General features: G+C 45.0%; 3 protein-coding genes across 7 annotated transcripts; 2 read left to right on the top strand and 1 right to left on the bottom strand.

The window, feature by feature from the left end:
- The first annotated feature begins 774 nt into the window (after positions 1–774).
- Positions 775–2627, top strand: LOC108142795 (asparagine synthetase [glutamine-hydrolyzing] 1). The gene has a single exon (XM_017266845.2). The coding sequence runs from the start codon at positions 860–862 to the stop codon at positions 2534–2536; it is 1677 nt and encodes a 558-aa protein (XP_017122334.1). The 5' UTR covers positions 775–859; the 3' UTR covers positions 2537–2627.
- Positions 2628–4019: 1392 nt separating this feature from the next.
- On the top strand, positions 4020–11554 carry LOC108142459 (CLIP-associating protein). The gene is made up of 2 exons (XM_017266336.2): positions 4020–4693; positions 6706–11554. Exon 2 carries the CDS (start codon positions 6740–6742, stop codon positions 11234–11236), a length of 4497 nt encoding a protein of 1498 aa, XP_017121825.1. The 5' UTR covers positions 4020–4693; positions 6706–6739; the 3' UTR covers positions 11237–11554.
- A 460-nt stretch (positions 11555–12014) lies between these two features.
- Positions 12015–23127, bottom strand: LOC108142460 (altered inheritance of mitochondria protein 3). 5 transcript variants are annotated; one of them, XR_001774297.2, is made up of 6 exons: positions 22624–23127; positions 18238–19453; positions 15175–15377; positions 14075–14449; positions 13074–13735; positions 12015–13015 (listed from the first exon to the last, which is right to left on the bottom strand). XR_001774297.2 is itself a non-coding variant. In XM_017266338.2 (6 exons), exons 2-5 carry the CDS (start codon positions 19193–19195, stop codon positions 13376–13378), a joined length of 1896 nt encoding a protein of 631 aa, XP_017121827.1. In that variant the 5' UTR covers positions 19196–19453; positions 22624–23127; the 3' UTR covers positions 12015–12395; positions 13346–13375. The 5 variants fall into 5 exon arrangements, 3 of the variants coding, with proteins under 3 accessions (XP_017121827.1, XP_017121826.1, XP_017121828.1); XR_001774298.2 differs by having other exon boundaries at positions 12015–12395; XM_017266338.2 differs by having other exon boundaries at positions 12015–12395; positions 13346–13735.
- Positions 23128–24084: the final 957 nt, after the last annotated feature.

The raw sequence follows: 24084 nt of genomic DNA, 5'->3' as shown, positions 1-24084 counted from the left end.
GAGTAACAACAAGAGAAATAAGAAATAAATAATAGTCAGCTAAATACCCTTATAATCATGAATACAAAATTACATTTTTTCATGAATAAAACTAAAATTAAATTAAATATTTTTTTCATTAAAGATTATTATTATGAAAATTAAAACAATTATATTTTGTTCATTAAAATTGTAGGATACTCAGAAGTTACTAATATTATAAAGAAATTAATTTAAAGTCATATGAAACTAATCATATTCTTCATAAAAGCCATAAACATTGACTTAATTGTTTTATTGTTTTATTTTCTCAAATTTTATAAATAGACATCTGTGTTAATTAGCTTGCTCAATTTTGAGTAATCCATACATAATTGATAGAATAATCAATGTACTCTGAGAAAGTGTAAATTGGGTGACGAAATCAGTGATAAAAAATAATCAGCTGGTAACCTAGAGAGTATCCAGAGAGAACAAAACATAGAGCATGGTAAACAGAGCTACCCGGCGTATTCTTTATCAAGTTTTTTAGCCACTGACAGCTGTTCCACTTTTGATAAGACTGTGTTAAGCATAAACAAATAAATACAAGCAAATCATTCATAGTGATTTTTTTTTAAGTTCCCCCAATTTCGGGGAATTTTTGGCTGCAGGCTTTTCTATTCTAGAAAACGGGTGACGAAACTGGTAGCACGTGGAAATCAGCAGAACAGGTTAAGTGAGCGACTAAAAAGAAATAAAGAGAGCCGAAGCCAGAGAGCTTTGGCAATAAATAAGAGTGCTGCTCAGTAAAAACCTTCATTCAGCTTTCGGAATTCGCAAAGTTCAGACCGCGCTTGGTCAAGTATTTAAATTAAATTTAAAAAAAATAAAGCAAGCGATGTGTGGCATATTTTCCATATTTTCGAGGGACGGCAAACCGATTCCCCCGCAATTCCTGCGTGGCAGCAAACACAGTTTGAGGGAGCTGGCCTACCGGCAAAGTGGAAAACAGCGGCATCGTGGTCCGGATTCCACGGGCGTCTATGTAATCCCCTCTGAAGGAGTGGCCATGGTGCACGAACGGCTGCGAATTGTGGGCGTTGAAATGGGCGACCAACCCTTCGTCTCTGAAGATGGCAACCTTATCCTGGTGGCCAACGGAGAGATCTACAACTATTTGGAACTTTCGGCTGAGATAGCAAAAAAACGTGGCTTCTACAAACCGAAAAGTGATTGCCATGTGATACTGGAGCTGTACAAGGATTACGGCAAGGATCTACTGCAATATATTACCGGAATGTTTGCTTTTGCCCTGTACGATCGAAGGACCAAAGAAGTCCTACTGGCACGAGATCCCTTTGGTATCATACCCATGTACGTGGGCGAGGATGCGGCGGGAAACCTTTGGGTTGCCTCTGAGATGAAGTGCCTGGTGGACACCTGCACCAAGGTGGAGACTTTTACGCCTGGCGAGGCTCGTTTTGGCAGGGTTGGCGAGCTGAAAACCTGCTGGCAGTTCGAGCAACCGTGGATCTCGGAGGTGCCCAGCCAATCTTGCGACTTAGCCCTACTTCGAGCCAACTTGGAGTCCGCTGTGCGCAGTCATCTGCAATGTGATGTGCACCTAGGAGCCCTACTGTCTGGCGGAGTGGATTCTAGTCTTATAGCCTCCATAGCCACAAAGATAATGCGGGAAAAGGATCCCAGCTTTCGTCTGAAAACCTTCTCTGTGGGCCTTAAAGATGCACCCGACTTCCAGGCTGCCCGGCATGTGGCCAAGTATATAGACAGCGATCACAAGGAGATCATCTTTGAAATCGACGAGGCTCTGGATGGCATAAGGGATATCGTTTTCCACCTGGAAACCTACGATGTTACCACTGTGAGATGTAGTTTGCCCATGTTGCTACTGGCTAGGTATATCAAGAGCACCGGTATTAAGATGATTCTTTCGGGCGAAGGAGCAGATGAGATCTTTGGTGGGTATCTGTACTTCCACAAGGCTCCAAACTACGTGGATTTCCACGAGGAGCTGGTGAAGAGAGTGCGGCAGCTGCATTTATCTGATTGTTTAAGAGCCAACAAGGTGGCCATGGCCAAGGGAGTGGAGTTGCGAGTGCCCTTCCTGGACACGGGTTTCGTTAACCATGTTATGCAAATCAGGCCGGAGGATAAGATACCGGGACCGCTTAACAAATTTGGAGGAGAGCAGCAAAAGCGCTTGGAGAAGTACGTCCTGCGCGCTGCTTTTGCGGATAACTACCTACCAGATGAAGTCCTCTGGCGGCAAAAGGAGCAGTTCTCCGATGGAGTGGGCTACGATTGGATCGACAGCATCCGCAGGGTGGCCACTAGTCACGTTAGCGACGAGGAATTCGCCGGAGCCGCTCTACGGTTTCCCTTCAACACGCCCACCACCAAAGAGGCCTTCTACTATCGCTGCATTTTCGCCGAACAATTTCCCGGAGAATCTGCCGCCCGAACCGTGGTGAGATGGGTGCCACGCCTCGATTGGGGCTGTCCGGAGGATCCGTCCGGACGGGCTCAGGCCGTCCACCAGGTCAACAAAGACTGATAAAAACCGTAATTAAATTAGTTTAGTCTGAGGAATTCCAATTCCAGTATTTGATGAGACTTGCACAATAAATTTCTTGAATTGGTAGTCAGCTCGTGAGGTTTTCCATTTATTTAAATGAGCATTCATTCAGTCATACGATAAGGCGGCGGGCTTATGGTTACATTATTCTGCCATCTGTTGATTGCCGACACGTGCGATCCACTTGGCAACTAAATAGGAAACCAGCTGGTGTCAATTACAATTAATTTGCATAGTAATGACAATTGCTATTTACTAAATAAAACGCCAATCAAGCAGCTTGTCGCTGCTATCTGTAATGGGAGCGCCGGTGAGGTGAATCTTGATTACACATTTGTAAATTCTTTACACATTTTCTCTTCTATAAACCACCTTTTGGTGCTTCACCGCAAAGCACCTTTTCTCCAAGGGGCGCAGAGGACTGGCCAATATGATAATATTATTATATAAAATATTTTTTATGATAAAATAACAATAAATTACGTGTTTAAAAAAATTTTTTCTACATTGTCCAAATTTAAAAAACAATTTGTTGGCCTTTAAATCCCTAACAAGGCTGAATTCTGATTAAAACTTGTAAAAGCCTTGAAAAACAGTTATGAACAAGTTATAAAAGTAAAATAAAAAAAGAATTGTTCATGGCACTTTAAAATAAAAAATGTATAGCAGTTAAACATGATTTTACAGTCGCAAGATACGATTTTATTAATATAATGTTTGAACGAAGAGGATGGGAAAGTATTTTTATATTAAATTTGTTTCTTAAAATATGTTTTCACATTCTGCCTATTAGGACAGTTGCGTAACACATTATTTTATTTAACCTAAAACATTTTTAGTATGACATCAAAAATATTAAGAATAAAAACATACGGAATTTCAGTTTTTTTAACATTCAAAAAACGGCTTAAATTTGTTTTTAATTTATTTGGCAACGCGAGAGCTGTTTTACATAGTTGGCAACACCGAATTATTGTAACGGCAAAGCGCATGCAAAACAAAATTCAGTCAGACATCGATACCACCGATGTTTTGGCGGAAAATATCCGTATTTATTGATGCTTAAAATACAATTTTCAGCGGCTATATTTCTTAAGCCATTGAAAGGTTAATAACTTGTATTACTTTTATTTATAAGAAAAAATAAATAAATGAATAATAGTTTTGTAAGTATTAGAATTAAATTTTCTGAGAGCCTTAAAACAGTGCCGGCAAGTTTAGTTAAAACCAAATTTATGTTTACATATTTGTTTATGAGTGGTTGGTAATGTAGAGTTTTAACAGACAGTGTGCAAGCCGTGGATTGAAAAGTTAACAGTGTACAAGAACAGGAGTAAAAAGTAAACTGTGCGAAAATGTGTAGTTAGAGATGGAAAGTCATCGATGATCCCTGCCAAACATCGATATAACCTATTTTTAAACATCGATAATACCGATGTTGGTATCGAATTTTTCCCATCTCTAGGTAACTTTTTTCGCAACGCAACGGACTGACGATTTGCTGCTAAATTTAAGCCAAAAACCGTGTAATTAACCGCAAGCCGTGGCAGACAAACAATCGATGCCGAGGCGCAGCAAAATGTGATGTTTGCCGGGCACAGCAAACGCTCGGCGACCACAAACAAAGTGCAAAACCAAAACCTCTGACCCCAAGCGCGTCATCTCTAAAGCCAGAACGGGAGAGAGCAGGAGTGAGGGAGAAAAACTAGCGCTGCTGGAATTTCGTAGCTTTTGTTGTTGTCGCAGCCAGCAATAACGGTAGAGAGACGGCAACAACAAATACCAATGACAAAGTGAAACTGACTGCGCTGCCCCAAAAACAACAGCAAGAAAACAAACGAAATAGGAAGAGCAAAACTGTGATCTCTACTTTTTTTGGGGGCAATTGTTCAATTTGGCTGTGCTCGAAAGTAAATTTAGTCAACTCGTCACGCGTATTTGCGGTATTTGGCAACGCGTTTTTCAACCGACGGCTGGAAAATCAATTCTTCGGCTTGCCAAAGGGCAACAACAGTTAGCAGTTGTTGATTTTTTTTTTATTGCTGCTGCGACCCAGCCCAAAACAAAAAAGCAAGGAAGAAGAGGAGGAGGAGAAGTAGGAAGAAGAAGAAGCAGCGCAGCCGGATTTGCAAATAGGTATGTGTGTGTGTGTGTGTGTGTGTGTGTGCTTGAGAGTGCGTATCTTAAAGATACAAAAACAAAATGTGTTAAAATAAAACATTTTTCCGCTCTTTCTTCGCTCTTTTTCACTCTCTTCTTGTGACATTTAGCCGCGGAATGACGTCGTCGCCGGCTATTTTTCAACAATTAATTTACCAAAAAAATCCGTCGAGCAGACCAGCTGCTGGCAAACATTTTGATAGGTTAATTTTAACCTCGAATTCCAACAGTTTGATTAACAAGTTCATATCTTATCGCCGCGAAAAACCCTGAAAAATAGTTACGAAAGCAAGTTGTGTTGATGTTTTTTATTAATAGAAAATTGCGTATGCAAATGCTAATTTTTAGTTGAGTGAGAAACCTATTCTCCACTGAGTTCTCTTCGCTCTCTCAACAAGTCGCTGTTGTTGCTTAGTAATTTAGATATATTATCTCATTCTGGCCATTCCAATTTTACACAGAAAGAAATCTTTATATGAAACGAGCATCAATTTCATGATTTATAAATACATTCTGTACCAGGTATAAGGATCTAACAGATTAATACAATTTAAATAAAAATACTCATACATTTTATTAAGTACGGTTCGTTGTTAAAAATTAAAATTATCTAAAATTTATTGCCCTGCGGCTGTGTTTGAACTTTAAGCTTTATTACTAAAAACAGTTGCTTACGAATTAGTCTGAATCCACCCCAATTAAAGATTACAATTTCTAATGGTATTATTGATCTGATATTGAGCTGCTTATTTTGCAGTGCATATAAATAATATTGCTCTTCGCAAGCAAAATGTTGTTTTGTGACGGCAGAGCACAATGCCAAAAATGTTGCCATTCGAATCCCCATATATATGGTAAATCCATAGACAGAGCACGTTGCTTCCTGTCCGCCACCCACTTTTCCCCTGACTTCGTCACGCTCTCGGCGCCCCTGAGATGATTCACGTTTCGTGCACGTAACAACGCCCCACCATCTGGGTGTCTGTAGCCCCAAAACCCTCCTGCAACTCTGGCAGTCAAGTACCCAAGTATCCACATAGCCATATAGCCATACCGCCATGTATCCATGCCCATCCCCACCCGCACAGCCGTTCACCTACTTTTCCAGCTCTCTTTGAGCCCACTTCGCCACTCCTCTCTCGTTTTATCGCCATTCTGGCTCTGTGACTTCACCTCACACGCAAATTGTTGGCCAACTTACTGCGGCTGTTGCTGCTGCTGCTTCTTGCCACTTTGGTGGCGCTCTTCTGCGCACGAGCGCTCCACAATTGAAAAGCGATAAATGAGCAAGTACAGGATTTGGCGGGAACATTTCATTAGGGAGGATAAAGGCTGCATCATACAGCTTCCTATTAGTCACTGCTTTTGAGTTTTAAACAAAAGGTATCTTAAATATCCTTCATTTTTCAGTTTAGGGCAAAACACTTCCTTTGTACAAAGCAGCTCGTATCATTTACCCACTATGGCTCATATTTCATATTCTTCTCTGAAGCTTTAATGTTGTGATAATGTGTTCTTAGTTTTTAAAAGTTTACAGTGTACAAAGTAAACAAACAAATTACAATTTCTAATGTAAAGGTTTGCTTAAATAAAAAGAACAGAGTTGTCGTTTATTTGCGACCGTTTATATTTGAGGGACTCATTAAACGACCACAACTTTTCAAATTTGCTTTAAAACTAAGAGTTGGCATTATTGGCCAAAAAATAATTATTAAAACATTATAAGATAGAAATAAAATATATCACATAGTAGTTTACGAATCCCAAATACTGACGACTCGGTCAGAATTTTAGTTTAATTTGTACTGTACACTTGTAAACTTCCTGGCAAACACAAATAACACATTTTGTTTCTCATTTTCAATTTGATAGCCCTTCACTTTTATGGCCACTGCATCCTTGCGCCAAAAATTTGCCCGTCTCATACAACATTTATTTAATTTGCCAAAACTGCGGCTACACTAACACGTTATCCTGGTTTATTGCAGTCACAGCACGTAGGACGGAAACATACACGGAACGATGGCCTACCGCAAGCCCAGCGATCTGGATGGATTCATCCAGCAGATGCCCAAGGCCGATATGCGCGTGAAGGTGCAGCTCGCCGAGGATCTGGTGACATTCCTGAGCGACGAAACCAACTCGATTGTCTGCACGGACATGGGCTTCCTCATCGACGGGCTGATGCCCTGGCTAACGGGCAGCCACTTTAAGATTGCACAAAAATCCCTGGAGGCATTCTCGGAGCTAATCAGGCGACTGGGCAGCGATTTCAATGCGTACACAGCCACCGTTTTGCCACATGTGATCGATCGGTTGGGGGACAGCAGGGACACGGTTCGCGAGAAGGCGCAACTCCTGCTGCGCGACCTCATGGAGCACCGAGTGCTTCCGCCCCAGGCGCTGATCGATAAGCTGGCCACCAGCTGCTTCAAGCACAAGAACGCCAAGGTGCGCGAGGAGTTCCTGCAGACGATAGTGAATGCTCTGCACGAGTATGGCACTCAGCAGCTGAGCGTGCGCGTCTATATTCCACCAGTTTGTGCCCTTCTCGGCGATCCCACGGTTAATGTGCGAGAGTCGGCCATCCAGACGCTGATGGAGATCTACAAACATGTGGGTGATCGCCTGCGACCAGACCTACGTCGCATGGACGACGTGCCCGCTTCCAAGCTGGCGATGCTTGAGCAAAAATTCGACCAGGTCAAGCAGGAGGGTCTACTGCTGCCTTCCGCCCTCAAGAACACCAATGGCAATGGCAACGGAGTCGGTCTGGACGAGGCGGACAACATTGGGCTGAGGGAACGACCCACCCGGATGATCAAGCGGCCACTGCACTCGGCCATCTCCTCCACGATGCGCGCCAAACCGAGTGTGAACGATGTGAGCGGCGATGCCGGCGCCGTGACCATGGAGACCTTCGAGTCAAGTTTCGAGGCAGTCCCGCAGTTGAGCATCTTCCATGCCAAGGACATGGACGACGTCTACAAGCAAATACTGGTAATCATAAGCGATAAAAACGCGGACTGGGAGAAGCGCGTGGATGCTCTCAAGAAGATTCGTTCGCTGCTCATACTCAGCTACCACACCCAGCCGCAGTTTGTGGCTGTGCAGCTGAAGGACCTGTCCATAGGCTTTCTGGACATCCTCAAAGAGGAACTGCGCTCACAGGTGATCCGCGAGGCGTGCATCACCATCGCCTACATGTCCAAGACACTACGTAATAAGCTGGACGCCTTCTGCTGGAGCATTTTGGAGCAGCTGATCAATCTGATCCAAAATAGCGCCAAGGTCATAGCCTCCGCCTCCACGCTGGCGCTCAAGTACATCATAAAGTACACGCATGCGCCGAAGCTGCTCAAGATCTACACGGACACCCTAAACCAGTCAAAGTCGAAAGATATTAGATCCACGCTCTGCGAGCTGATGGTGCTGCTCTTCGAGGAGTGGCAGACGAAGGCGTTGGAGCGGCATTCCACCATTCTGCGGGATACCCTGAAGAAGTCCATTGGCGATGCGGATAGCGATGCGCGCCGTCATTCCAGGTGCGCTTACTGGGCCTTCAGGCGGCACTTTCCGGATCTGGCGGATCAGATATATGGCACGTTGGACATTGCTGCCCAGCGAGCACTGGAAAGGGAAAGAGAAGGCGGCGGAGGAGGTGGAGGTGGAGGTGGAGGGAATGTGGCCGCACCGGAAACTAGACGCACTGTATCCCGCATAGGCCGAACCCCTGGAACTCTGCAAAAGCCAACGCCTAGCATGAGATCCATATCAGCTGTGGACACAGCTGCTGCACAGCGAGCCAAAGCCCGGGCACAGTACACCCTGTTTTCGAGGCAACGCAAGCCGCTGGGGCCCAGCAACACCAACCAGCAATCGGCGACTGGAGCAGCGGCTAGCGGATCATTGCCCAGGCCACGTTTGAATTCCAACAGCGGTTCCACGCCGGCAACCACACCGGGATCGGTCACGCCACGCCCCCGGGGACGAGCCGGTGTGTCTCAGTCACAGCCAGGATCACGTTCCACCTCGCCAAGCACAAAGCTGCGGGATCAGTATGGCGGAATCAGTAGCTACTATCGTGGCGCCACCGGCGCCATACCCAAAAAGGCCTCTGGAATACCCCGAAGCACAGCGAGCTCCCGGGAAACGAGTCCAACTAGATCTGGCGGCGGCCTGATGAAGCGTAGTTTGTACTCGACGGGAGCGGGATCGCGAAGAACGCCGGAGAGAAACAATCCCGTGAGGCCCTCGGCGGCAGCTCGCCTTTTGGCCCAATCCCGTGAAGCAGAACACACACTGGGCGTCGGAGATGAGGGGCAGCCGGACTATGTGTCCGGAGACTACATGCGCAGTGGCGGAATGAGGATGGGCAGGAAACTGCTGGGACGCGACGAGTCTGATGACATTGACTCCGAGGCCAGTTCCGTGTGCTCGGAGCGATCTTTCGACTCCAGTTACACCAGAGGCAACAAATCGAACTATTCGCTGAGTGGAAGCCACACCCGTTTGGACTGGAGCACGCAGCGGGCGCCTTTTGACGATATCGAAACTATAATCCAGTTTTGCGCCTCGACGCACTGGTCTGAAAGGAAGGACGGGCTGATCAGCCTTACCCAGTACCTGGCCGATGGCAAGGAGCTGTCGCAGCAGCAGCTGCAGTGCGTTCTGGACATGTTCCGCAAGATGTTCATGGACACGCACACCAAGGTGTACTCTCTGTTCCTGGACACGGTCACCGAGCTGATTCTGGTCCATGCGCCCGAGCTACACGACTGGCTCTTCATCCTGCTGACGCGTCTGTTCAACAAACTGGGCACCGATCTCCTCAACTCGATGCACAGCAAGATCTGGAAGACGCTGCAAGTGGTGCACGAGTACTTCCCCACGCAATTGCAGCTCAAGGAGCTCTTCAGGATCATCTCGGACTCCACGCAGACGCCGACAACCAAGACGCGCCTAGCCATCTTGCGCTTCCTCACCGATCTGGCCAACACGTACTGCAAGAGCAGTGACTTTCCCAGCGACCAGAGCCAGGCTTGCGAACGGACGGTCCTTAAGTTGGCCCAGCTGGCGGCGGACCAGAAATCGATGGAGCTGCGCTCCCAGGCCAGGAGTTGCCTGGTGGCCCTGTACAATTTGAACACCCCGCAGATGACACGACTGTTGGCCAACCTGCCAAAGGGATACCAGGACTCGGCCCGCAGCCTAATCCAGTCGAACATGCGCAGGCAGAGCCAAAGCGGCAATTCGGGTGCCAATTCGCCAAGCAGCTCTCCGCTGAGCAGTAGCAGTCCCAAGCCGTTGCAGAGTCCGTCGGTTGGGCCGTTTGCCTCGCTCCAGAGCCACCACCAGCTCAGTCTGAGCTCCACTAGTCCCCGCTCGCGGCAGTCCTCCGTGGAGCAGGAGCTGCTCTTCTCCTCGGAACTGGACGCCATCCAGCACAACATCCAGAAGACGTCGGAGGAGATCCGGCACTGCTTCGGCGGTCAGTACCAGACGGCGCTGGCGCCCAATGGCTTCAACGGACACCTGCAGTATCACGATCAGGGCCAGCAGGACTCGTGTGCCTCCCTGTCTTCCAACTCCAAGACGCAGTCGTCGGCCAACACCACGCAGTCGAACACACCGGAGTCGGCCACGATGCGGCTGGACAACCTGGAGCGGGACCGAGTTGGCCAGAATGCCAAATCGCCACACCCAACGGGCGATGCGAAGGTGCCGACTGTTTCGCTGAATATGGCCGAGAACGGGGAACTGATCCTGGCCAGCGACCTCATGGAGAGCGAAGTGGTGCGTGTGGCCTTGACGCTGACAAAGGATCAGCCCGTGGAGCTGCTGCAGACGTCGCTGACGAACCTGGGCATCTGCATCAAGGGCGGCAACTGTGAGCTGCCCAACAAGCACTTCAGGTCGATCATGCGCATGCTGCTAAACATTCTGGAGGCGGAGCACACGGACGTGGTCATTGCCGGCTTGCACGTGCTCAGCAAGATAATGCGCAGCAATAAAATGCGCCACAATTGGATGCACTTCCTGGAGCTGATACTGCTGAAGATCATCCAGTGCTATCAGCACAGCAAAGAGGCTTTGCGGGATATCGACTCGATGATACCACGGATAGCACCATCCCTGCCGCTGGATCTGTCCATCAACATTGTCAATCCGGTGATTGCGACGGGCGAGTTCCCCACGAACCTGTGCGCCATCAAGATCCTGCTGGAGGTGACCGAACACCATGGTTCCGAGATCACGGACGCCCACCTGGACATTGTGTTCCCGAATCTGGCACGATCGGCGGACGATACGCAGTCGATGGTGCGCAAGGCGGCGGTCTTCTGCATTGTCAAGCTGTACTTTGTGCTGGGCGAGGAGAAGGTCAAGCCGAAGCTGTCTGTGCTGAATCCCAGCAAGGTGAGGCTTCTCAACGTGTACATCGAGAAGCAGCGCAACTGCCTGGGCGGCAGTGGCGGTGGCAGCTCCACGAAGAACTCGTCGGCGGCATCCTCGTCATGATTGCGGGAGCCCAAGCCGGGATTCCTGCACCAGCACCACAAACAAGACACGGATGGTGCGGCGTCCCTCGGCATGCGAAGGAAGTGAGGAGCGGAGGACATTTAATGATATATAATACATTAACTAATTATTTATAACTAATTATTACCGATGATCCGATTATTGTGTAACTGTTTGATGCGTATATAAAGCGGATGCAAACGAAAACCCCAAACCCCCAAACAAAAAAAACCCGTAACCCAAGGGCCATCGCCCCTCTGATGTGAGCAGAAAAACTATTTATACATGTACGGAAATTAAAGCGATACAACCAGAAAATTGTACTCTAATTGTAGCCAACTCCGCACACCTTACACTTTACACCTCACCCCTGTGTACCCACCATCGCTCAGTTTTATGTGTTTAACCAGCTCCTAATTATTTACGCTGCTTCTATTTAGTTAGTAAGCCTATATACCGATCTTTGTTTGGAAACACAGACGTATGCTTTTGTACTTTAGTTCCAGGCCCCTCCCTTTGTATCCTTATTTCGTTTTCGCTCAACTAAATTCTAATTCTAAATATTATTACTACGATTCTGCTCTTCTTACAACTGAACTATTTTTGTAATTAATTTAAACACACAAACCCACACAAAAAGATAAAAACAATAAACACTTCTAGGTTATGTAATAATATTTATAAATTAATTAAACGAATAAAACAGTTAAACAAAAGTCCCAAAATACAATGATGTAAACAACAAGTCAGCGTTTTGTTTACCAACATCCTTTGCTAATCGTTTTGTGTGATTTATTTCATAAAATTCAAACTTTCAAATATTTATTTACACACGGACTTAATTATACTAAATACTTGGTTTTTATTTTTTATTTTCGTCCTCGGTTGTTGTTCCTTCATTTCGCTGAAGACATCCAAATAGTTGACATAAAATGTCAATTCTACAAGGTTTTCTTTGTTTTGCTTTTATTGTTGGTGAGTAGTTTCTTTACATATTAACTAGTTTTTTAATCGCTATTAAACATTTTTGAATGTCGCTCGATGTGTTTGGATTTTTTCCCGTTTTGGTATTTCGCTTTTATTTTTGTCTTCATTGATTTGTTCGATTTGCATTTGAAATTTTGTTGGGCCCCTTTGAAACCTGAACTTGGTTGTTTCTCTACAAGTAAATCATACAAATTCGTTACGTTTATTTGTTCACGCACAGATATTGGAAATAAATTCAAGTAAATTAAGGCACTCAATGCAACAAAGAAATCGATTTGAAAATGAATATGTTGTTAGTAAATCGATAAAAAATAATTCAATTTTGCCAAGTACAAATTAGTGCGGTGGTTCGAGTGTGTCTTTGTATGGGTGTATTTGTATCTGTGTGTGTGTGTTTGTGTGTGTGTGTTAGTGTCCTAGACTAAAATGTACTGCATTGCTTTAACATTAACTATTCGGCTTTAGATTACCGTAGCTAATCTTTAATTTGTATTTGTATTGTACATAAAAGTAATTCCTAAATTATGGTGTTTTTAATTAAAGATATTTTTCAATGGCACATCTTTTTGCTAAATGTAAGATTTTTGCTGTTTTATTTTATTTTTTGGGGTGTTTTTTTGTTTTTAATTTTGTATGCCCCCTTAAAAATGTTTCAATCGGAAACGGTGCTGTAAACAATTTGGAGTGTCTATTACATTTACGTAGAAGTTGAGAAAAAATTGTCCTCTAACTCCGGGAGGCCTCGATAAGTTTTAGATCCATTTACCAACTGCCCAAGTAGTTTGACTATATCTAGAGTTACATATACGAAATGCATTTTTATGTACAGTGGGACAAGATTTCAACTTACATTCTGAAACGATTTAAAACGCCTTCGATTTAAAATACATTGAACTACTTATTTGATTATTCCATTTACATGTAGATGGTTTGCTAACAATATTTTGGCTTCTTGTTTCTTTTGGTTTTTGTTCTTGTGGTAAATTTTGAACGCACTTATTGCCAACAATGCCCCCGACAACAACAACTCTTCGGGGGATTCATTGTCCAATTTTGACCGAAAAAGGCACACACAGAGAATATCGAATGACAACGACTATGCACGACTACAACAACACTAACCCCTAAGCCATATACGATCCGTAATCGTATCTAGTAGCCGTTGCAGCGGATTTCCCCGTAGCGAGCCCTTGGTCTCCCGGCTCCGTAGGCCGCATATCGCTCATACGCCATGTAGTCCGGCATCTCGTAGCTATAGCCTCGCATTCGATTCCTGGGATAGCCGACTTGGTTCTGCTCCTCAAATGGATAGTAGCTTGGTGTGGGCGTGGCCGGGGGCTCTATGTAGCCACCATGGGCTGGATGAGATGGGAAATGGCTGGGCGCACTGGCTGTGTACTCCTCGGCCAATCGTTCCACCAGCGATTCGGGCGTCTGCAGAAATCTCTCCGAGAAACGACCGATTTCGGTGGAGCCGAAGGCCTGCAGGAAACCCGGCAAAGGCTTGATGTCCTGCGGCGATTGGAACGGAATATTATTAGTAGAGATTTTAGAATTTGAAATTTATGTAGCCTGCTACTTCATAAAGTACACTTCGAAATGACTATTTTAATAATATATTAAATTAAAGACAATTTTGTTTAAAGCGCATAAAAAAGTAGTTGGTAGAAGTAGAAGCTTTATTCGACAAATATTTGTTTAAAATTATATTCAAATTACATTTAATTTTGTTTTAAGTTCCTTGTGAAACTATATTTTTTTAAAAATGTATACTTTCGTTGAAAATAAGTGCTTCTATGTACTTTATAAAATAAGATTCTAATTGAAGAGGGTTTCATAGCTCTAACTCACCCTAATTTGCTCCCTAACAATGGGCTCCATATTCTCGCTTTCGCCAGCTTCCTTTTTGGCCGCCTTCCGTTTTGATTTCTTGCTCGGAATGAGATCGCACTCGATGATGCGGTTGTTGCTGCTGACGGAGATGCTGTTGCTGTTGCTGTTGCAGCTGTTGCGATTCCTGCCAGATGCTGCACACCGCTTGAGGTTGCTGGCCTGCTGTTGCAGCAGCTGCTGCTGCTGTTGCTGTTGCTGCTGCAGCAGAGGAGCCAAGGCGGTTGGCACAGTCGCATTCTGGCCAAAACCAACGGGCGAGTTCTGGGGCGCCGGCGGAGTGCGCGGGCGTCGTGGCGTTGGACTCCAGTTGTTCGTCACAGGATTTTGCAGCTGCTGTTGCAAGGTAGTGTAAGGAAAAAAAAATCGATTTAGTTTTTTTCCAAGCCGTTTTGCAGCGGCAAAGTTGTTACGCTCAAGTGGCGGGCACTTGAACAACTTTGAGCTGCCAGTCTCCCCATTGGACTCCCCGCTTTCCCGCTTTCCCGCTTCCCATTCCCCGCCAGCTGGGCGGCGCGTGCTCGCTGCTGGCAGCTCGTGTTACCAGGCAACCCCCAAAAGAGCCACCTTCTCTTTTCCCGAACCAGCTCCAATCTTACCAGCCAGCCAGCGCCAGCCGGGTGAAGTTCAACGGAGCGCCCCAAAAATCAATAGGCGCCTCTTTTTTTTGTGTACGGCTGGGACACCCTGTAAAAAGGCTTCCGGCTCTGTGGCTTTCTCTCTCTCTTTGGAAGAGCTTTCTCCGTGCTTTCTCTCGCTCTGAGTTTTTCAATGAGTAAAGCCGGTCGATGGAGCTAAACGCATTTCGCTTTTGGCCTTTTCTCTATTTTGGCCAGGATGGTGATGAGTGCCGTTCGTGTGGGCGGCTGTCATTATCAGGCTCTGGCTTTGATTGCCTTCGCCTGCTTTGGCCTAATTTATCCCGGCTGAACGGGCGGATGGCCCCCACCGATTGCCTTTTAATTAGATCCCATATACATCACTGGGCTGCTCGCTGCACCTGCAGTTTTAATTTGCCATCTTTCCCGCCCGCCGCTAATTCGATTCCATTCTCCACTTACCGCATGTCCTGTCTTCTCGTCGGCCGCCTCGATTATTGGATCACCGCTAGCATCCTGCGGCGTCGTCGGCGCATCCAAGGATGCTCCAGCTCCTGTCTCCTGTTGCAAATTGATTTCCGCACGCTTGGCGACTTCCGGCGGAGTGGGTGGCGCAGGTTTCACCTTATCACTGGCCACTGCTGGCGACGTGGCGCTTATGTCATCTGGAAAACAAGTTGGGAAATAAGTTGTAGGAGGCTACAGGAAAAAAATCAATAGTTCGTCAACGATTTGGCTCCCTGGGTGGAATTTTTGCGAATTTCGGGGGCTCTAATTATTTTGTCATGCGTGCAGGTGGCAATCAAGGGTTAAAAACCAGGCCCAGAACATTGACCATTTGGCGTGGAATCGGAGGGCTTTTTCGCACGCGCTTATCAAATCATTTTTCCCGAGGCCAACAAAAGATTGAGAGAGACAATGAGAGAGAGAGAGGTAAAATTCAGAGAGCGTCATGCACTTGTTGAACGTGGCTAGCACACACACACACACACACACCCGCCCGCTCTCTCTCCCATACAATTGAGAGAGCGGGGAGAGTGACGGAAAATCAACAAAAAGTGTAGCGCACTTCTCAGCGCATGCGACTCAGTCTGCATTGTTTACGTATTGCCATAAAGCTTGGCTATATTTTCGGACTTGCTGTTGCCATTGTGGCAGTTACTGCACTGCATTTAAAGCTGCAATCACTTGCGTCGATAAATCAATTATTGTTTCAAAAGGATTTAAATACAGGTGATCAATTCGTTTAAGAGAGTCCTTGACTTGAAATAAATGTTTAATTTTAATAATGTATAGAATTTTCTTTAATAGAATCTTATTGACTATTTTATTTTTAGTTAATATTTAAGAATGAATTTTGCGTTATTTTAGATACAAACCCGTAACTACCTAACACACCCTATAGTTGGTAAACTTAACCAAATCTATTAAGACCAAGAGTCTAGTTACTTAACTTTTACTATTTAGATAACAATATTTGAGCTTACGAGCCCTTCAGAAATAACGAAATTTCGACTCCGTTAAATATTCACTCTACCTGTGTGGAAATATCCCCCAAATTGCATTCCTTTTTTAACTGCTCTTCATTTCACATAACGGACATTGATTTTTGCCTCCATATGGTGGCCATAATCGGAGGTAGAGGTTGAAGTTGAATTTGAGCCCTGGCTATTGCACCAGGGAGCTGTTCCTATTCCTGTTCCTCTGCTTGTTTCAGGGTGTCGCTGGTTCCTCCCTTTATTAGTGCACAGAAAAAAATATTGATTGTTTATTTTCAAAACAAATTAAGGCGAATTGGAAAACTCGTATTTAGTTGGCAACTATTAGGAACACTTATATACAATAATAAGTCATTTTTCATTGATCCTATTTGAGAAAGTCTTAACGATCTTAACTTTTTTCCGTGCACGTGTTTGTGAGTGTTCGGGAGTGTTTGCCGTCTGTGTGGGTGGGTTTGACTAACGGTAGTAAGGCGGCAAAAGCAGCGGCAACCACCGCATTACGCTGAAAAGTTCATTTACATGCTGGCTGTGATGACATTTCACGCACACACAGCTGGCAAGAAAGACACCCTTAGATAAGTCTGTGTGGCTGTGCTTGTGTGTGAAAGTCAAACGCCCATTGATAACGACGTAGCTTTACACAAAACCGCCCACAAGCACAGGCAAACACTACATCACACTGGAAAAAAACATTGTTCAAAATGAAAGATAAATGTAAGGAAATTTTTGATGCTTAAATTGTTGTAATCTGATAGTTTTACAATAAAACCTTTTAAAAAAAAAACTAAAGCTACATAAAAAAAAAATATTTAAGTCAACGTTTATTTGCTTTCTAAACCAAGGTCCCAAGGAAACATCGTTTAAATCAATACCAAATTACTAAGTGAATTACTATTTGTTTTCGAAATTTTTCCCAGCGCACGAAGTTCGTTTGCACTGCAAAATATTCAGAAAAAAAAAAGAATATGTGGGTTCACTTCGCACCTGGTGGGTCATCCACATACACAGTTGACTTATTGATTTGCACACACGACAAAAAATTAAAAAGCCACACATCACGGGGCAAAGTCGGAGAGTCTCGGGCATTCGCGTGCCTAAATAGACAGCTAATTTTGAAGTCCTCTGAAGCGCCATGACGTAGGCGGGCCAAAGCCACCCGCCCCTTCAACCTCCTCCCCATAAAGCAACCCCTCCTGTCAGGAAACGGAAGTATTTCAGCAGTTAACCAACGCTGATTGGTTGAGTGTTTGAAAAACGTCGGCTTGTCAGGCTTGTGCAATATGTAGGCGATGGCAGGAATTGCGGGGAATTGGAAACGGAGGAGCTGGTGGAATAACCTGACGGACATCGCTGCTGGTGAAGAGCTTTACGGACGACACTCCGACCACGATGACAACGATGACGGCAACACGAACGGACAGTTCTTGCATTAATTTGCATGCGGAATCAAGCATAAGTAAATGGCGGCACAGTGGAACTGTGGGGTTATTGAAAAATAACATTATAAAATGGCTAAACTAAGAATTAATAACCAAAGGGTTATTTAAGACTAATGAGAAATATTATTATGTTTATACGCTCTATATTAATTAAATTATATTCTTACAAAAATTGAATCCTATAAAAGATTCTTTGATATTTATTACAGAAGTAAATCTTTACAAAATTAAAAAGTACATCTACTGTTTTCGTTTTATAAACATTTCTCCACTGAATTTATGTGATTGCTATTTAACAATACAGTTTTGCTTTCAGCGTGAACCAACATTTAGCTCCCATTAACCGATCGATCCCGTACCTACCACTGTACCTTCAATCGTTGAATTCCGGTAAAGTAACTACTACTGCCGTCCCTTGCTGACTTCAATACTTGTTACATAATCTGCCCTGACATATGTTTGCATAAATTTGCGAATTCTCCCCCGCGGCCGCGCATAATTGTAAATTAAATAGAGTGTAATGAAGGAACGACAGGCGACGTGCGATGGACGATGGGCGAAGCGATAAAAAGCTGACAACTTACCGGGAATATCGAGCGGAGTGTCCGCCCTTCTGGTTTCGGCCATCGCCATCGCCGGAGCTGGCTGGAGCTCCTCGTCCTCGAAGTCCCTGCCATCCGCCGGACAGTGATATGGCACACAGGAGGCGGACTCCACGGACATGTTAACCGGATATTCGCCGCTGTAGACGGGCGTGCTTTGACTACTGTCGCTTCGCGCCCGTGTGCTGCAATTGCTGATGCCGCTGTCCGTTCCGGTGGCGCTGATCATGGGCGGCGATGTGGTCAGCCGCTGGGCGGGCGACTCCGCCACCGCCTCCACCTCGATGTCCGGATCCTCGAGCTTGGGTGTGGCCGCCAGCGGCAGGTGTTGCAGCTGCTGTTGGCCGAGATGCGGCTGCTGCTGCTGGCCCAGAAGTGGCTGCTCGGCGCCGTAGCTGCGCAGTGGTTCCAAATAGCTGGGTGGCAAGACAGTGCGATTCGGAGCCGGCGTGGTGGATCTCCCCGGCGGTGCATAGTGAGGCGTTGGACCCGCATAGCCGCCAAAGCCACGGGACTGATACGAGGCGGAAGAACTGTATGGCAACGGAGCTGGTGGCTCGTAGCCTGGCTGGGATTGCTGCTGCTGCTGCTGTTGCTGCTGTTGCTGCTGGTGGTAGGGATGCGCCCTGGGCGGGTAGTGGAGGACGCTGGAGGGGATTAGCTGCTGACCGGCCGGCGTGAACATCCCCTGGTGGTGCTGGCTGTAGTGCGGTGAGGCATACGGCGCATAGCGGTAGTAGTTGGGCATGTAAGAAGCACTTGAAGACCCGTAGCTATAGCCGTGATAGGGATGGTAGCCGGTGTAACCCGATCTGTAGGGTTGCGGCGGATAGTGCGACATCGTGGCCGTATGATGGGGATGATGGGCTAGCTGATGATGCTGCTGCTGCTGTTGATGCTGCTGATGATCGTAGAAGCCGGCTGGATATCGGTCCGACATGTTAGCCCCGTTGAGTTCGTTACTTATCCTGCAACAACTGGAGGCTAGGAGTCGTCTGCCCCATGTCCTTGCTAATGGCCATCATACTGCGTGTGCCCGGTGTCCTCTTACATGTGGCTATTATTGATTTTTGCCCTTTTGGCCAATCGCAAATCCTTGGTCTTCTTGCTTGTGTTGTCCTTGTCTCGCCACGCTTGGCTGCCCTTTATTTATGTTCGAATCAATTTTCGCCACACTTGCAGTTTTCTTATTGTCCGCCTGTGAATGGAGTGCAAAAAAAAAAAGGGAGAGCAAAGTGGTTGGATTTATTATCAGGCGAAAATAGTGTCCTGTCTGTGTGTGTGTGTGTCTCCCTGCTCTTTAATGCCAGGACATTGAATGGCCCTCGCCCTCCGGAAATGGGCATGTCAATGGCGAGATCGTTAAACAGTTGCCCATGGTGGCAAACAACGAGACAATTGCGTACGGAGTGCCGCAGACAATTCAATTAACATCGGGCCAATAACATTTTATGTGAGGTACATGGTGTTGGGTTTTGTTTGTGGTTTCAAGACTACTTATCTGACCGGGATTAAGAGATAAGTTGGGCTTTCTTGCGCCTCTTACAGCCTCCATGTGACATGTTATTATTACGCATGGCATGTACAACAATATAAATAAAGGTCAAACAACTAAAAAAAATATGTATACACACGGTTTAACAAAAATATAAATATATACAAGGAATTAATATATGTAAAGCAACTCCTTTGCCTTTCCAATTCACCCCCTAACGTTGCAAAATCCTTAAATGCCTCAATTGTGGATCCTTGAGTTTAACTGAGTGCAATCCTGACATTCCACACATGCTAATGAGAGCAGCCAGCAACTCGCCGAATATCCCAGTCATGTTATGATGCACAAAATGCGGTTGCCGACTGAAGATGGCTGGGAAATGGAAAATGGAAAATGGGTTGCTGGTAATTGGGGATATGGCGGCGGTGGAAGGACCCTGACGGTTGGGTGCATCTCTTGATGGGCCATGCGCAAAATTCCGTTTGTTTTGCACTCACGCACAGGCAGCTGAGGCACCACAACAACGGCAACGGCAACAAACAGCCACTCAACTTATCGAGCGCATCTCCCACGAACACACACCCGCACACCACACACATCCTGGCACATCCTTGCACACTCGCATTCAATGAATAACCGCATGCATTTTGGCCGCATGCAAACCGTTAATGAGCCACAAAAGTGCACACATCTGGAGTGGGATTGATAAGGACCAGTGGGTGGGTGGGTGGATGTCGGACGGGTCGGTGGTTCAAAGTCGTCACCATGCTACGCCGAATGTCTTCCAACAGCTTCTCTTAGCCACAAAGCCACCCAGTACCCGCCCAGCACATTACATATCAGCACACACAAATACTGTACACGGAGAAAAACACATTGCATTTAAATAAACAACTTTAATTAGCTCATGAAAAGAATTAGTTATTAATTGCTGATATTATTTTAAATAAATATTAATAAGTTGCTTGGCAATATTTAAAGATATCATTGTTTTAAAAACTATTGTAGTTAAATATTTAAAATAATTTTGTACTCATCTAAAATATAATTTTATCTTGACATTTTTATTTATTTATCATGGCTTAGCAAAATGTCTTTCTTAATTTTGAATACATAAATTTAAATAAAAATATTGTGGAGTATTAAGTTAAATATTTTTAAACCTTTTTTAGATATTGAAATGTATGCTAAACATGGCAACAACTATTCAAATTTTATTTTTATATAGTCAGAGTAAATTAGTTTTTATTCTACACAGTTGTTTTAGAACACAATCTGTGTGTTTTCTGTGCACCGCAGTTACTTGTGGGCGTCTGTAAGTTTGTACTTGACGTGTGCGTTTATTGATTAATAAACTTTTTTTCGCAAAAACACCAGAAAAAAGGCGAAAAATAATAATTGAAGGCAATCGGTAGTGGGTGGCTGGCGGGGAAAGCGTTAGCAGAGGGCAACCTTTATTGATTGGAGCGCCCAAGCGAGTGACGTTCTAGATGAGGTTGGTGATGATGATAATGATGATGATGATGATGATGAAGATGTCCTGGCAGCAAATTAGCAAGTCAGAAGGAGGTGGGGCAGGACAACTCAATTAGCAAAGTCAAACACGGGGGGCGGAGTGGATAACATAATCAATGTAAACACAAGCTGTCCAAGAGAGTGAGAGAAAGCGAGCCATTAGCCGGCGAAGAGAGTTCGAGAGAGCTTCTCCGAGAAAATGAGAGCAGGAGAGAGAGAGAGAGAGCTTTCGAGGCTGGCCCAAAGGGTTAGGTGAAACAAAAGCTGTCAGCCGTAAATGAAATGAGCCTCGAAATAATGTTAAGTTAAGCAACTGCAATTGCTGTAGCGCCGAAAAGGAGGAAAGTCTGGACTCTCGCTCTCTCTCTCTCTGGCATTCGCTCTTTGGATCCTGCGACAGGAAACGGAAGTTCAGCACGACGGCAGCCGTTTAAATGGCGATGGCGATGGCGATGGATGCTGCCCGCGTGTGTATGTGTTGGTGGTGCCTCTTTTTGGGACATTGCGACACAACAGCAAAGGCAGCAACAGAACAGAACAGAACAGCCTCCCACACGCCGCCACCGTGTATATATAAATCAATAAAAACAGCAGCCCGAGACGGGTTTTCGCCTCAGCTCATGCACTGTTTCTGTACTTTTTTTTTGTTGTTTTCCTCTTCTGCGTCCAGCAGCAGCAGCAGCAGCAGCAGTAACCAAAGAAGGAGCAGGAGCAGGAGGAGGAGCTGCTGGTGTACACAATCATTACACGGACCCGCGCGCGTCACACGTTGCGTATGTGCAATGTGGCCCGAGCAGAGCGCCCGAATGTATGCAATGTAATATAGCGTTTTTAATTGAGTCTCTGCGTGGCTGAGGATTCCCAATAAATGGGGCAGGACTTTAAGTGCGTGGGGGTACTAGAAAAAAATTCTAGGGGATATCAAAAGATTCTATTGCAGAAGTCTATTGCAAATGTTTTGCAGGCATAATCCATAAAACCATATGTTTAAAAAAATTATATTTCAAAAAAGTATGTGTAATTTCATTTAAATATTAATATAGATTAAAAAGCTTAAACTACAAAGTATAATTAACAAGAAAGTAAGTAAGCAGTCATTAATTTCAGTCTAATAACGGATTTATCTGTTTTACAAACTTTAAGAGTATATAACTGTAAATGAAACTAAGTATTGAAAAGCAAATGCAATTAAATTAAAAATAAATTCAATAGTAATATTAAAAAGAAAACAATAAATTATTTTGAAACTTCTTACTTTAAAATATATTAACCCTATTATGAAACATTAACCATTTAATGAAAACGATTGAAATTGTCTAATATATCTGTGAAAAAAAAAATATCTTAAAGATTCTTACCTTGTAATTTTCAAACTTTTGTATTTTTTTTATGTGCTAATTTATATTTTTAAAATTGTATTATTTATAAGTTTTTTCAGGAAATTTTCAATAAGCGTCTTTATCACCGTCCGCTCATTCACTACAGTCGAAAATTAAATTTTCACTAATAGATTCAATTAAAAACCTCGCCTCCAATTTCGAAAACTCTCCCCACGGTTTTCCCAATCGCACACACCACGAAAAGCCGTTAAATTTGAAATTCTAGTGCCCACGCAAAACAGTTCACAATGGTCCACTCGTGAGAGGCAGGCACTTTGCCACCGACTTTTCCGATTTTCTCTTCGAGGCTCGCGGCGGAAAAATCGAAGAGCGGGCAGCCCAAAACGCCAAGTGATCGGAGCACGGCGGCCTCACTCGGACGGAGGCCTCAGTTCGGTGCGGAGTCCGCCGTATCTTGGGATTGCGTTACGTATACGCAGCGTGTACGACGCGCGCTAAAGTCCAACGTAGACTGAAACGCGATACGCGGGTGCGCTGCCATTTATACACCGAAGGCCTCACAAGGCAGAAGAAGCAGAAAAGCTGGCAAAAGACAAGCACCGCAGCAAGGAGCAGACGGAAAAAAAAGAAATAGCAAAAAAAAAAAAACAACACAGAAGCTGCTGCACTGGGAACTTTGTGACCCGATTCGATGGGCAACCTGCCCACATGCGCGAGCGAGCTTTTCCTTTCGCCAGTCGCCATTCGAGGGCGGAAAATTCGCTGCATTTCGCTCTCTCTCTCTCTCCTCGGCTCTCTGGGAAATGCCAGTGGAAACTATTCGCTTTGCTTACGAATTAGAGCACAAAACAGAAACCCAACCAAAACAGAGCGGCAAGCCGAAAGGAATCTAGAACGTGGCGTTACTTCTAAATGGCAAAGAGGCGGGAGAATCCCTAGGAGAGAAACGGCGAGGAAGAGCGAGAGAAAGCTGTAAGTGCGCAGCGAATTTTCCGCCAGAGTCCCGCTTGGGGGTTTCCCACGTTCGCTGTGTGTGAATGAGGTATGTATAGGCTGGATTTATCGATGTCCGGGCCACGAATACCCACCAATATGCGAAAAACCCTAGCACGCTTTCTGGCGCACTCGTACGTCGCTCCGTCAAGGGATGTTTCCGTTTATTAGCTTCCCGTGAACCTGTGGCATTTCGCCAGACCAACTTTTGATGACCGATAAGCCTTTAAGCAGACTGATAACCAGCCAGTTGAACTTTTTAAATACACGAAAGAGTTTGACATTCTCTAAATTTACAAAAATGCGAGGTTAAAACTTGAAAGTATTTAAGGAAATATTTTTGATAGCTTTAGCTTTCTTTGAGAATTACTATATTACAACCGCTATGGTTACTTTTAATTGCTTAATTACATGGATAACACACTTAAATATTTTGTACTTATGCCTATAACATTGAAGTAAAAAAAAAAAAATAAAGAAGCAGGA

The sequence above is a fragment of the Drosophila elegans genome, unplaced genomic scaffold, assembly GCF_018152505.1.
Source record: "Drosophila elegans isolate 14027-0461.03 unplaced genomic scaffold, ASM1815250v1 contig_208, whole genome shotgun sequence".
In the NCBI taxonomy this organism is placed as follows: domain Eukaryota; kingdom Metazoa; phylum Arthropoda; class Insecta; order Diptera; family Drosophilidae; genus Drosophila; species Drosophila elegans.
This window is presented reverse-complemented; position numbering and strand designations above follow the sequence as displayed.